The sequence below is a fragment of the Ranitomeya imitator genome, chromosome 1 (assembly GCF_032444005.1).
Source record: "Ranitomeya imitator isolate aRanImi1 chromosome 1, aRanImi1.pri, whole genome shotgun sequence".
NCBI lineage: Eukaryota > Metazoa > Chordata > Amphibia > Anura > Dendrobatidae > Ranitomeya > Ranitomeya imitator.
The window spans coordinates 1033084474-1033098301 of NC_091282.1; the positions used below are offsets into that span (position 1 = coordinate 1033084474).

At 47.8% G+C, this 13828-nt stretch overlaps 2 protein-coding genes and 2 long non-coding RNA genes across 4 annotated transcripts; 2 read left to right on the plus strand and 2 right to left on the minus strand.

Annotated features, from left to right (window-relative positions):
• The first annotated feature begins 2887 nt into the window (after positions 1–2887).
• Positions 2888–4424, plus strand: LOC138656789 (uncharacterized). Its single transcript, XM_069744040.1, has 2 exons — positions 2888–3366; positions 3839–4424. Exons 1-2 carry the CDS (start codon positions 2947–2949, stop codon positions 4364–4366), a joined length of 948 nt encoding a protein of 315 aa, XP_069600141.1. The 5' UTR covers positions 2888–2946; the 3' UTR covers positions 4367–4424.
• A 127-nt stretch (positions 4425–4551) lies between these two features.
• On the minus strand, positions 4552–5232 carry LOC138656790 (uncharacterized). Its single transcript, XR_011316969.1, has 3 exons — positions 5145–5232; positions 4937–5023; positions 4552–4744 (listed from the first exon to the last, which is right to left on the minus strand). It is a non-coding gene; the product is annotated as an uncharacterized lncRNA (long non-coding RNA).
• A 3263-nt stretch (positions 5233–8495) lies between these two features.
• LOC138658270 (uncharacterized) lies at positions 8496–9653 on the plus strand. The gene is made up of 4 exons (XR_011317423.1): positions 8496–8964; positions 9218–9304; positions 9387–9527; positions 9604–9653. It is a non-coding gene; the product is annotated as an uncharacterized lncRNA (long non-coding RNA).
• A 471-nt stretch (positions 9654–10124) lies between these two features.
• Positions 10125–12094, minus strand: LOC138656791 (uncharacterized). The gene is made up of 2 exons (XM_069744041.1): positions 11520–12094; positions 10125–11038 (listed from the first exon to the last, which is right to left on the minus strand). Exons 1-2 carry the CDS (start codon positions 11961–11963, stop codon positions 10238–10240), a joined length of 1245 nt encoding a protein of 414 aa, XP_069600142.1. The 5' UTR covers positions 11964–12094; the 3' UTR covers positions 10125–10237.
• Between the last annotated feature and the right edge of the window lie 1734 nt (positions 12095–13828).

Genomic DNA, 13828 nt, shown 5'->3' on the forward strand with positions numbered 1-13828 from the left:
CTTTCTATGGCCCACTGACTGAGAGATGGCACACACAGGAGTCAAGAGTGGCACACAAGCCCTGAGGCCAATATTTTTCTTCCACTGATTGATGTAGTGATTTTTTCAGGTAGATTTTATAACCCAAATCAAGCAAAAAAATAAATAGGCTTTCTATGGCCCACTGAGTGAGAGATGGCACACACAGGGATGGCACTCTAGCAGAAATGTCAATCTTAATCTCCCACAAAAAAAAAAAAAACAGGGAGTGTCCTTCAATTACTATCTCCCTGCAGTAATCTCAGCCAGGTATGGCAGGCAGCAATAAGGAGTGGACTGATGCACAAATTAAATAAAAAGTGTGTACAAACAAAAATGATAGCTGTGCAGAAAGGAAGGAACAAGAGGATTTGTGCTTTGAAAAAAGCAGTTGGTTTGCACAGTGGCGTACACACAGCAATACAGCTATCAGGGAGCCTTCTAGGGCAGCCCAATGAGCTACAGCGCTGAGGGAAAAAAAAAAAATGTAGCTTCCACTGTCCCTGCACACCGAAGGTGGTGTTGGGCAGTGGAAATCGCTACAGCTCAAGCGGTTTGGTGGTTAATGGACCCTGCCTAACGCTATCCCTGCTTCTGACGAAGCGGCAGCAACCTCTCCCTAAGCTCAGATCAGCAGCAGTAACATGGCGGTCGGCGGGAACGCCCCTTTATAGCCCCTGTGACGCCGCGGACAGCAAGCCAATCACTGCAATGCCCTTCTCTAAGATGGTGGGGACCAGGACCTATGTCATCACGCTGCCCACACTCTGCGTTTACCTTCATTGGCTGAGAAATGGCGCTTTTCGCATCATTGAAACGCGACTTTGGCGCGAAAGTCGCGTACCGCATGGCCGAACCCGCACAGGGGTCAGATCGGGTTTCATGAAACCCGACTTTGCCAAAAGTCGGCGACTTTTGAAAATGAACGACCCGTTTCGCTCAACCCTAGTGAGCACAAAGAAAATGCCCAAGTCTGAGGATCCCCACACAATAGGGACATAAATATACCCACTCACTGGAACTCATCCCCAGATGACTGAAGTTGTAGAGTAAAAAATAATTTACAGCTCTCCCTGAATACACTAAACTTATCTGGCTCCCCAGAAAATTTGTCAGGAATTTCCACAAATGGTTCGTGGGCGGTCAACTGCACGTCAGCTCTTCCAGAAAACATAGCTACCGTCGATAGCAGGGAACTTTGGGAAGCACCCAGAGTACTAAACTGACCCTTCGGCTAAGACTGTGATGATTTGAGCCTCTGGTTATCCCGTTCCAGATGCTGAGTGATTCGTAACCTGGTCACAGAGTGCACAAACTCAATACATTAGTGAGGAGGTAAAAAAGGATACTGCAAACATAATGTGAGGCTAGTCACTACTCACGGACAGACCATGAGGCAGATAAGTCAAAAGTTCCGAGTACGTAGAAAACCAATGGAAAATACAAAGGCATAAGTCAGGTCATGGTCCAGGATGAGGCAGCAGAAGATCAGAACTCAGAACAACAGAATCAGGCAAACACTCACCAGGAAGCACAAACTATGTCTGGCAGGGATCATAGGTAAACAGCTCAATTAAATAGCTTGGGAAATCTCCAGCTTAAGGTACCGTCACACTAAGGGTACCGTCACACAGTGCAATTTTGATCGCTACGACGGCACGATTTGTGACGTTACATCGTCGCTTAATTATCGCTCCACTGCGGTCACACTTCACGATGTACGGCGCTGGAGCGATAATTTCATGACGCATTTGCGATGTAGAAGTCGTATGGGACAGTCGTACGGTCGTGTCACACAAGACGATTCAGAGCAAATTTTGCATAATCTGTGCGTGACGTTGTTCACTAGGGGGCGTGTCGAGCTGCTAGCTATGTGCTGATAGGCCACAGGTTCTGTGCACACAATTGGTTGGAAAATTTGTCACCTGAGCGCTATTGTTTCCAAGCCACCTCACCGGTTTCAAAATTTCCTTTCTTCACTTTGTACTTGGACACTTGTTGGACTAGGACATCGGATTCAGTATTTCACAGAATATTCCACGCTTTGCACCGCAGCTTCGAGGTATGTTACACCGCTTGGGCATAGTGGATGGAACAATGTACTGTCGTCATGAGCGCTTCGTTCCGTCGCTGAAGCGATGCGGATGGTACGCTGTTGTGACTGGTTGTGACTGGTGGGCTAGAGCGTGGTAGATGGAACGCTGTTTGGTCGGCATGACCGCTTCGTTCCGCCGCTGAAGCGATGCGGATGGTACGCTGTTGTGACTGGTTGTGTCTGGTGAGCTACAGAGTGGCAGATGGTACAATGTATGGTCACCATGAGCGCTTTGTGTGGCTGCTGTATGGAAGCGGGCGGTACACTGTTCTGGGTTATGGTGGCCTATGGCGTGGCAGATGAAACAAGCGATGCGGATGTTACGCTGTTGTGACTGGTTGTGACTGGTTGTGACTGGTGGGCTAGAGCGTGGTAGATGGAACGCTGTTTGGTCGGCATGACCGCTTCGTTCCGCCGCTGAAGCGATGCGGATGGTACGCTGTTGTGACTGGTTGTGACTGGTTGTGACTGGTGGGCTAGAGCGTGGTAGATGGAACGCTGTTTGGTCGGCATGACCGCTTCGTTCCGCCGCTGAAGCGATGCGGATGGTACGCTGTTGTGACTGGTTGTGACTGGTTGTGTCTGGTGAGCTACAGCGTGGCAGATGGTACAATGTATGGTCACCATGAGCGATTTGTGTGGCTGCTGTAGTGAAGCAGGCGGTACACTGTTTTGGGTTATGGTGGCCTATGGCGTGGCAGATGGAACAATTGATGGTAGGCATGAGCTTGTGTGGCTGTTGTTGTTAAGCGTTTGGCACACTGGCAAAAGTATTGTTTAAAGGACTCTTTGTCAACCGTGTAATTTTTTTTTTTTTTATAATTATTTTTCAGATGTCAAATCGTGTGGAATTCATCAGGGAATTCATCGAAATATACCAGTCTTTTCCCTGCCTCTGGATAATCAAATCTCCAGAGTATTGTAACAGGGAAAAGAGGCAGGAGGGTTATTTAAAGCTCATTGAGCTTTACAATCGTCATGCACCAGAAGAGCCAGCAAACGAAGCGGTTATTAAAAAGAAAATTCAGGCGCTCCGCACGGTGTGGAGGAAGGAGCTTAACAAGGTTCTTCACACTACAAAGTCCGGGGCTTCCACCGAAGATGTTTATGTGCCAAAGCTTTGGTATTTTGAACATCTGAATTTTCTGAGGGACCAAGAGGTGCCACGGACTTCCACGTGTTTTCGCTTGTTGGCACCTGTGGAACAAATTGTTTCGGAGAACCACGCCGAGCAGGAGTCACAAGGGCAACAAGTAAGTAGCTCTTTGGACGAAAGTTCACCAATGTGTCCTATAATTACATAATTTTTCTCTGCATTTTATGTTTTATACTTCTGATTATCACATCAGTTTGAAGTTATTACAAAAACATGTCCACATAAGTAACCCTGTCGCAGTAAAGTATTATATGGGGAACATAATATGTATGAAATGGCGATATTTCTAAACCATACCATCTAAGCAATATAGAAAATAGTATCGCTTCAAGCTGCCGATGTACTCTTGTTGAGACTATTTAGACTATAAAATATTGATCAGGTTCCCCTAGCAGTCAGAACAGTGTAGTTAAAAGTATTAAATAAATGGGAAGGTTAAAGAATATTACTAAGCTTAAAATATATTACAACCTTTTTTTACCTACTACGAATATATAGTTTGGATGCGGTTATGGTGGTCAAACTTTTTGTTGCCAGGTTCGTAACTTGTTTTTTTTTTTTTCCCCCAGGATGACAGTGCGCAGGACAGTACACTGGACTGTTCACAGGACTGCATGACAACAGATTTAGTGGAGGCGGCACCTGCCAGGACTCAATCGAGGCAAGGTCCAAGGAAACGGAAAGCCACCTCAGACGTTTCACATGAACTGTTGAGCCTTGCAAAAAAGGTGTTAACAAACAATGTTAGCCCTGCGTTGCAGGGGTTTGGACACTATGTTGTTGACAAACTGGCCAAAATGGACGACAGCCAAAGAACACTAGCGGAGCGTCTAATATTGGAAGCAGTAAACAAGGGTACAGATGGCGATTTGGACAAGCACACTCGTTTGGTCTATTCCCGGCCAATGCAGCGGACAGAGCCCTCATATTACAATGGTTGGTCACAGTGTCAGACACCAATGCGACACAATGTTCCCGTTTCCCACTTCGGCCAGCCACCCCCTAACCACTCCTACACGCCAATACCTTCACATATGGCTTCGCCCGTCAGGCACCAAAGTTATCAGCCGGAAGAATCGTCGTATCACAATTTGTGATTTCCTAACTTCTTTTACATTACTTTTTATTTTATTGTCTTGTTAATATAATGTTTCAAATAAAAGCTATTATTAGAAATTCTATCACGACTGTTTGATTGGTGTGTCTCGATCACAGCACTGTATGAGGGCACAAATTAACGTAACAAATTCATGTACAGTTAACTAATACAAAAAAAATGGAATCATAGTTTAACTAAATATTTTTAATGTAACAACCAAAAATGTATTATTGGCCCGCCTCCAACTGCTGGCACATGTCCCGAAGCTTCTGCAGCTCCTCCATTGCCACATTGTGCTGCTCCTGAATCCGCGCCATAGTGTGGATAAGCCTTTCTATGCCGGCTTCAAGATCCTCCTTGTTCACACTGACGACAGCTGTGGGTCAAAAAACATAACATTAATAACACTGTAGCCTCCCGATGTGTCTTTGCTTCTGTGAAGGAAAAAAGAAAAAAAAACAGTCAGCATATAAGGCAATACTGACTTGGGGGGGGGGGGGGTGTTTGGGTTGGGGGTGAAAGAGTGGGCCTGCCACAAAATCAAAATAACTTTATTGTGGGAACCTACTAGGATGTTGAGGCACGGAGGGCACTTCGGGATCAGAGTCCATGTTGAATGCCTCGTGCTGTCGGCGGCGGCGCTGTCTCTTTGCCTCTGTGAAGGGAAAAAAAAAAAAAAGGTCTGTTAGCATATATGGCAACACTGGCTGCCGGGGGAGGGGGGGGGAAGAGGGGACCTGCAACTGAATCCAAATCACATAATTGTGGGAACCTACTAGGATCTGGAGGAGTTGACCCGGAGGGCACAGATCCAGAAGAGGCTGTGCGGGATGCCTCGTGGCGGCGGTGGTGCTGTGTCTTTGCCTCTGTGAAGGAAAAAAAAAAAAATTTTAAAAAAAAGGTCTGTTAGCATATATGGCAACACTGGCTGCCGGGGGAGGGGGGGAGAAGAGGGGACCTGCCACTGAATCCAAATCACATAATTGTGGGAACCTACTAGGATCTGGAGGAGTTGACCCGGAGGGCACAGATCCAGAAGAGGCTGTGCGGGATGCCTCGTGGCGGCGGTGGTGCTGTGTCTTTGCCTCTGTGAAGGAAAAAAAAAAAATTTTTAAAAAAAAGGTCTGTTAGCATATATGGCAACACTGGCTGCCGGGGGAGGGGGGGGGGAAGAGGGGACCTGCAACTGAATCCAAATCACATAATTGTGGGAACCTACTAGGATCTGGAGGAGTTGACCCGGAGGGCACAGATCCAGAAGAGGCTGTGCGGGATGCTTCGTGGCGGCGGTGGTGCTGTGTCTTTGCCTCTGTGAAGGAAAAAAAAAAAAAATTTTAAAAAAAAGGTCTGTTAGCATATATGGCAACACTGGCTGCCGGGGGAGGGGGGGGGGGGAAGAGGGGACCTGCAACTGAATCCAAATCACATAATTGTGGGAACCTACTAGGATCTGGAGGAGTTGACCCGGAGGGCACAGATCCAGAAGAGGCTGTGTGGGATGCCTCGTGGCGGCGGTGGTGCTGTGTCTTTGCCTCTGTGAAGGAAAAAAAAAATAAATTAAAAAAAAAAGGTCTGTTAGCATATATGGCAACACTGGCTGCCGGGGGAGGGGGGGGGAAGAGGGGACCTGCAACTGAATCCAAATCACATAATTGTGGGAACCTACTAGGATCTGGAGGAGTTGACCCGGAGGGCACAGATCCAGAAGAGGCTGTGCGGGATGCCTCGTGGCGGCGGTGGTGCTGTGTCTTTGCCTCTGTGAAGGAAAAAAAAAAAAATTAAAAAAAAAAGGTCTGTTAGCATATATGGCAACACTGGCTGCCGGGGGAGGGGGGGGGAAGAGGGGACCCGCAACTGAATCCAAATCACATAATTGTGGGAACCTACTAGGATCTGGAGGAGTTGACCCGGAGGGCACAGATCCAGAAGAGGCTGTGCGGGATGCCTCGTGGCGGCGGTGGTGCTGTGTCTTTGCCTCTGTGAAGGAAAAAAAAAAAAATTTAAAAAAAAAGGTCTGTTAGCATATATGGCAACACTGGCTGCCGGGGGAGGGGGGGGGGGGGGAAGAGGGGACCTGCAACTGAATCCAAATCACATAATTGTGGGAACCTACTAGGATCTGGAGGAGTTGACCCGGAGGGCACAGATCCAGAAGAGGCTGTGTGGGATGCCTCGTGGCGGCGGTGGTGCTGTGTCTTTGCCTCTGTGAAGGAAAAAAAAAATAAATTAAAAAAAAAAGGTCTGTTAGCATATATGGCAACACTGGCTGCCGGGGGAGGGGGGGGGGGAAGAGGGGACCTGCAACTGAATCCAAATCACATAATTGTGGGAACCTACTAGGATCTGGAGGAGTTGACCCGGAGGGCACAGATCCAGAAGAGGCTGTGCGGGATGCCTCGTGGCGGCGGTGGTGCTGTGTCTTTGCCTCTGTGAAGGAAAAAAAAAAAAATTTAAAAAAAAAGGTCTGTTAGCATATATGGCAACACTGGCTGCCGGGGGAGGGGGGGGGGAAGAGGGGACCCGCAACTGAATCCAAATCACATAATTGTGGGAACCTACTAGGATCTGGAGGAGTTGACCCGGAGGGCACAGATCCAGAAGAGGCTGTGCGGGATGCCTCGTGGCGGCGGTGGTGCTGTGTCTTTGCCTCTGTGAAGGAAAAAAAAAAAAAAATTTAAAAAAAAAGGTCTGTTAGCATATATGGCAACACTGGCTGCCGAGGGAGGGGGGGGGGAAGAGGGGACCTGCAACTGAATCCAAATCACATAATTGTGGGAACCTACTAGGATCTGGAGGAGTTGACCCGGAGGGCACAGATCCAGAAGAGGCTGTGCGGGATGCCTCGTGGCGGCGGCGGTGCTGTCTCTTTGCCTCTGTGAAGGAAAAAAAAAAGGTAGGTCTGCAGTTAGCTGTGCCACATGGTACTTTTCACCGTTCATACTGTCCCATAGCTGTGGCACATAGTGGCTCTGCAACGTTCAAACTGTCCCATAGCTGTGCCGCATAGTGGCTCTGCAACGTTCATACTGCCCCATAGCTGTGGCACATAGTGGCTCTGCAACGTTCAAACTGTCCCATAGCTGTGCCACATAGTGGCTCTGCAACGTTCAAGCTGTGGCACATAGTGGCTCTGCAACGTTCAAACTGTCCCATAGCTGTGCCACATAGTGGCTCTGCAACGTTCAAACTGCCCCATAGCTGTGCCACATACTTTTGGGTACCTGCGTACTGACCTCTGCGAATCTCCTTGCGAAGCTCCTGCAGGCGCTCTGGGCTTTTGGACTTGAGATCGCCCCATTTTTTCACAATCTGGGCCTTGCTGCGAGTTATCCCAAACCGCTTCCTGAGGCCCTCAGACACCACACGGACAACTTCATCCTTATGCTGGTTGCGGTGCAGCACCAGCCCAGTTGTCTCGTACTGCATCCGATCCATTGTTCCAATAAGGAACTTGAGCTCTGGGATGCCCATAGGAGGATCACGGCGACTGGCAGCCATTATCAAGATGTCAGGGAACCAAAACAAGCTAGCGCATGCACGCCGGAACGCTGTAACGTCATCACGCCGTCATAGACCACGAGCGTACATTACGTGACGCTCCGGCGTTAAATAACCATCCTTCGAACGGCATTTACTATGTGCATTCATTCCGTACCGCTCAGCCGTCACAAATGTGACGCTGTCCATAAACGGCAACGCTATTGCGATGCCGATCTGGCGGCAGGACGGCGGAGTACAGCTCCTCCTCTGGGCGTTGCTGTTCAGGGTCATTCCATCTAAAATGGCGGCGAGAATGCGTTCTGCTCCTCTGGGGCAGCCAGAGCTCCTTTTTTTTATTAGACAGATGGATGCCCTGGATTATGAGGGTCTGGAGAGCCGCCCTGCCCACCCACACATCCACAAGCGGGAAGTGCTTGGCCACATAGCCAGAATGATGGAGAGGAGGTTTGGCGTCTGCCGCAGTCAGCTTCAGCTGCGTAAAAAATGGGCTGACCTCCGCTATAAAACACCACAAATGTTTGCTGAGTTGCGTGCGGAGGCAAGGCGAGGCAAGTACTAGTATGGGGGGATTGGGAGATGCACGCTGTCAGGAGGGGGGTGGTTTGGGAGGGAGGCTTGCGCTCATGGTCGCCAACGTGACCTCAAATGCATTAAAACACATGCCCCGTTTTTGTAAAATTTAGTTATTTTCCAAGCAGAATATGCGTTGTCCGTGAGAAAACTTGTCGGGTTCCCTAATCTCAACCACCATCTTGAAATTATTATGATGTCCATTATTTTTAGTTTCTCAATTTCCCAAAAATATTAACGGAGGAGGTTGGCCTACTGATGAAATAATACGTTTTCCAAAGACAGGAAGACCATTGAACACCAGAGCCCACATACATGTCTGAGTATCGCACCCCTGTAAAGTGTGATCTCTATTTTATGTTTGAGTATATTGTAAGCTTTGATCTGCAGCACTCAACATTTGTGTGTAAACATTGTGATTCTTTACTTTAGGTGTAGAGAGACAGCGGCGGCAAGTGAGACACACCATTGCCACCAGTACCCCATCTTCAGACACCAGTGGGAGCCCACAGTCCGGGACATCACGTAAGTTCACAATCATTGATTGCATTTTTTTTAACATCACACGGGACATAACAGGGTAGCTGAAATATTTGAAGACATTACAGACGCAATAATGACCCAGCGGCCTACCACGCCTCCACCATCTGTTGCGACCATGCACCCTCGCACCCCTGTGAAGTGTGATATAAATTTTATGTTTCAGTATATTGTTAGCTTTGATCTGCAGCACTCTACATGTGTTTTTAAAGATTGCGTTTGTTAACTTTATGTGTAGAGAGACAGCGGCGGCAACAGGTACCTGCCATTGCCAGCAGCACCACAGCATCCACCACCAGCGGGAGCCCACAGTCCATGACGTCACGTAAGTTAACAATCATAGATTACAGTTTTTCAACTGCATACGGGACATAAGAGGGTAGCGGAAATATTTGAATACATTACAGACGCAGTAATGACCCAGCGGCCTACCACGCCACCACCAGACAGCAGACGGCCTCGCACCCCTACACCACCCTCAACACCTCCCTTCCGACACTCCTCTTCCTCCCCCGGGTCGGCGGCATTCTCCCCAGAACATAACATACGTAAGTGACCAAAACAGCGAGCGCTTCCCAACGGCGTGTTCCATAGTTAACCAGATCTGTTATTATTTCCTTTAAGATGCTGCAGCAGTGGCCAGATCGCTGGGGTGGGAAATTAGCAGCTCTGGTTCTGGCAATGACGAACCGGCGTCCCTTCTCCGTAAGTATCAAGATAATACGAGTGGTTTTCTGCTGGATGTCACAATAGACAACTAAAACTGTAAAATTTAATAAAATTTACATCGCCCTGTGGTGCCAGACCAAATAGAAATTTACAACACACAAAATTTGTTCCTGCCCCAGAGGTCGAGATGTATTTTCAGCGGAATCAACGTTGGTTCTCCAACCTCTTCTATCCACAGAACCGCCCACCGTAAGAGAGCTCCTGGCGAGACAATTGCGCCTGGAGCGGACAGCAGCGCTCCTGCAGCAGACAGCAGCGCTCCTCCAGACTCAAGTAGAGCAGCAGGGCGTGACGCTGCGACACCTCTTGGGCCGTGGAAGGAGATAATTTTTTTTGGGGGGGGTTTATGTTATATTTTGTTGTTTAATAATTTAAAACCAAGAAATTGTTTAAAAAAAAAAAAAAAATCTTCGCATTCTTTCTTTAATGTTTACCAAGCTATAAGGGTTAACAGCACCATTTTATAGGCATCACATTTAAAGTTATTTAGAGAGGTTTATATGACAGCAAAGCAAAAAAAAATATTTTTTTATACGGCGCGATCCTGCCAGGGTACAGCTCCAGAACCATTAAAGTACTGACAGTATTTTTCGCGACAGTCCCTTGCATCGTCTGCCTGTCTGCCAGATCCAAGTGCTTGAAGAGCTGTAAAATTATCAGGTTGTGTACGCCATTCCCCGGGCACAATATCTCCGGTTCTTGCGTCCACTGCATCAATAAACGAAGGAGGAGAATAGGAGCTCGTATCATGACGTCTCAGGAAATTATGGAGCACACAGCATGCCAAAACCACAAAGTCTATAGACGGCAGCTTCAAGTTGATAGCTGTGTGGAACACTCTAAACCGATTTGCCATAATCCCAAAGGCATTTTCAACCACACGACGGGCCCTCGACAACCGGTAATTAAAGATTCTGCGCTCCGGTGTGAGTGTTCTCTGTGCAAATGGCTTCAGCAAATGTGGATGAAGAGGGAAAGCTTCATCAGCGATGAAGACAAAATTTAGGTTTGCTTTTGTGTCTTCATTTAGTGGCAACAGCAGTTCATTGTTCCTCAAGCTTTCCCCAAATGAAGTGTGTTCAAAAACACCACCGTCGGAGACTCGACCATTCATGCCAACATCCACATCGACAAACTCATAGTTCGCATTGACAAGGGCCATGAGGATCACACTGAAATATCCTTTGTAGTTGAAAAAAAAGGATCCAGAGTTGGCTGGTTGCGTGATGCGCACATGCTTTCCATCTAATGCACCACCGCAGTTTGGAAACTGCCACAGCTCATCAAAATCGGAAGCAATCCTCTTCCAGTCATCCGCCGTCTTGGGAAACTGCAAGATGAGAAGGAAACATGTACAAATTAGGTCAAATATATTATGCACATACACTCTCATGTGGACATCCTACAGTGATTGAGGCGCAGTATGGATTAGTATAACAAAGTCAACAACCCTGAGTATGCAGGCAGCCATTTTTTCAGATGGCTTCGGTGACTCAGAGGGGGTGCTAAACAATATATCTAAATTATATAATCAATAAAATTACGTTGGGAGCAGCAAATAAAAGAAGGGTGGCGCAGGGTTGGAGCAGCACATATCAGAATGGAGACGCAAAATGGTAGCAGCACATGTCAGACTGGAGGCGCAGGATCACAGCAGCACATGTCTGAATGGGGGCGCAGGATGGGAGCAGCACATGATAGGATGTAGAACATATACCAATAGAAATGCTCGCCATCAGGGCGTAGAACGGGTTCAATAGCTAGTATAATATATCGACATAACACAGCAGCCAAAAAAAATATAGTAGTACCTCCATATAATGCCTTAAGCTCTGCACAATGGCCTCGCATGTCTCCGGAATCACAACGCTCAGGAAAGGTCTGGAAACAGCGGCGGAAAACTGCAAATCCTGAAGAGACCTTCCTGTTGCCAGGAACCGCAGTGTCACCGCCAACCTTTCCTCCACGGGCACGGCTGCACGCATCGGCGTATCACGCCTTTGTATGAGTGGCGTAACAGCAGACAGTATTATTTTGAAGGATTCCTCGGACATCCGAAGGTAGTTTCGGAAATCATGAGGGTTATTGTCACGTAACTCTCTTATGAGACCCATGTGTGACAATGTGGATCTTTTCTGCAGCCAGCTCCGGGTCCACATGCGACGTTTTCGTTTAGGACGTCTCTCCTCTTGGAGACGTGCTGCCTCAAACACCAGGGCAGCAGCAACAACAGAACTCTCATCGGAAGTGAGCATAGTTCCTAAAAAGAAAACAAACGTACAATAAATACACGTGCTTACAAAACAATGTTCTGACCATTGATCTAATAACTATATATGTTACTACTGGTATTAAATGGGGCAGTCAACCATCTCGATCTGTAAAAGGATTAATTAATTGGGCCACGCTACAGCTGTGTACCTGAGGTTCTCAGGCCTACCCTACTCAAAGGAACAATCGACCACACTCCAGCGTTTATCCCCGTTGAAGCGCAACATATGCTACGCTGTAGCGTTATACATACCTTTTGCGGTAAAAGTCTAGTAGTTAAAAGTCCAGGGAATCCAGCGAATTTAGGAGTTCTGTTTACAGCACGTGCTACAGAGAGAAATGAATAGCGCGCTCGAGAGCTCCGGTTTTATCCGCTGGGAACAATAGTCCTTTGTCGAATGAGCGCACAGTATTGTACCGCCCAATCAGCACACGGGAGGTGGAGAATTCAGCGCTCCTACGTAGCCAGCTCCTCCGCCCTTTACATCGTATACAATATCGTGCACACCTTTGTTACACCATGCGATCATGCCGCCACAGCGGGACACTAGACGACGAAAGAAAGTTTCAAACGATGTGCTACGACGTACGATTGACAGCGGGGTCCCTGATCGCAGGAGCGTGTCACACACTGCGATATCGTACCTATATCGCTCGAACGTCACAAATCGTGCCGTCGTAGCGATCAAAATTGCACTGTGTGACAGTACCCTAAGCGACGCTGCAGCGATACCGTCAACGATGCCGATCGCTGCAGCGTCGCTGGAGAGCTGTCCCACAGACAGCTCTCCAGCGACCAATGATCCCGAAGTCCCCGGGTAACCAGGGTAAACATCGGGTTACTAAGCGCAGGGCCGCGCTTAGTAACCCGATGTTTACCCTGGTTACCATTGTAAATGTAAAAAACAAACACTACATACTTACATTCCCGGTGTCTGGTCAGGTCCCTCGCCTTCAGCTTCCAGCACTGACTGAGCGCCGGCCGTAAAGTACAGCGGTGACGTCACCGCTGTGCTTTGCTTTACGGCTGACCGGCGCTCACCAGTCAGTGCGGGAAGCTGAAGGCGAGGGACATGACCAGACACCGGGAATGTAAGTATGTAGTGTTTGTTTTTTACATTTACAACGGTGACCAGGGTAAACATCGGGTTACTAAGCGCGGCCCTGCGCTTAGTAACCCGATGTTTACCCTGATTACCAGTGACAACATCGCTGAATCGGTGTCACACACGCCGATCCAGCGATGTCTGCAGGGAGTCCAGCGACGAAATAAAGTGCTGGACTTTCCCCAGCGACCAACGATCTCCCAGCAGGGGCCTGATCGTTGGTCGCTGTCACACATAATGATTTAGTTAACGATATCGTTGCTACGTCACAAAAAGCAACGATATCGTTAACGATATCGTTATGTGTGACGGTACCCTTAGAGAACATCTGGAGAAAGTCCCACACCTCCCTGTCCCAGATTGAACAGCTGAGCTGTTAATCAAATCAACAACAGATCAGCACACCCATCACAAGACTGGACAGCCAAGCTGCCATTTAAAACACTGACAACTCAGCATGACCCACTTTCCATAGGACATAGAACAATCACTCACTGAGCAGAGGAATCGTGACAGTCTGCAAACTATTTTAGGAAAAGGCTGAATATTATAAAATTCTGTGAAGCACCAATTGGTTCAAGATGCTCACCACATCCCTAGATAAGTTTCGTGAAGAGTGTAGTTTTCAAAAAGGGGTCACTTTTGGGGTATATCTGCTGTTTTCGAACCTATTACAGACAATATTGAATTTAAAAAATTAAATAGTGCTTCTTCCCTTCCCTTCATTTTATCCTGTTTCTCTT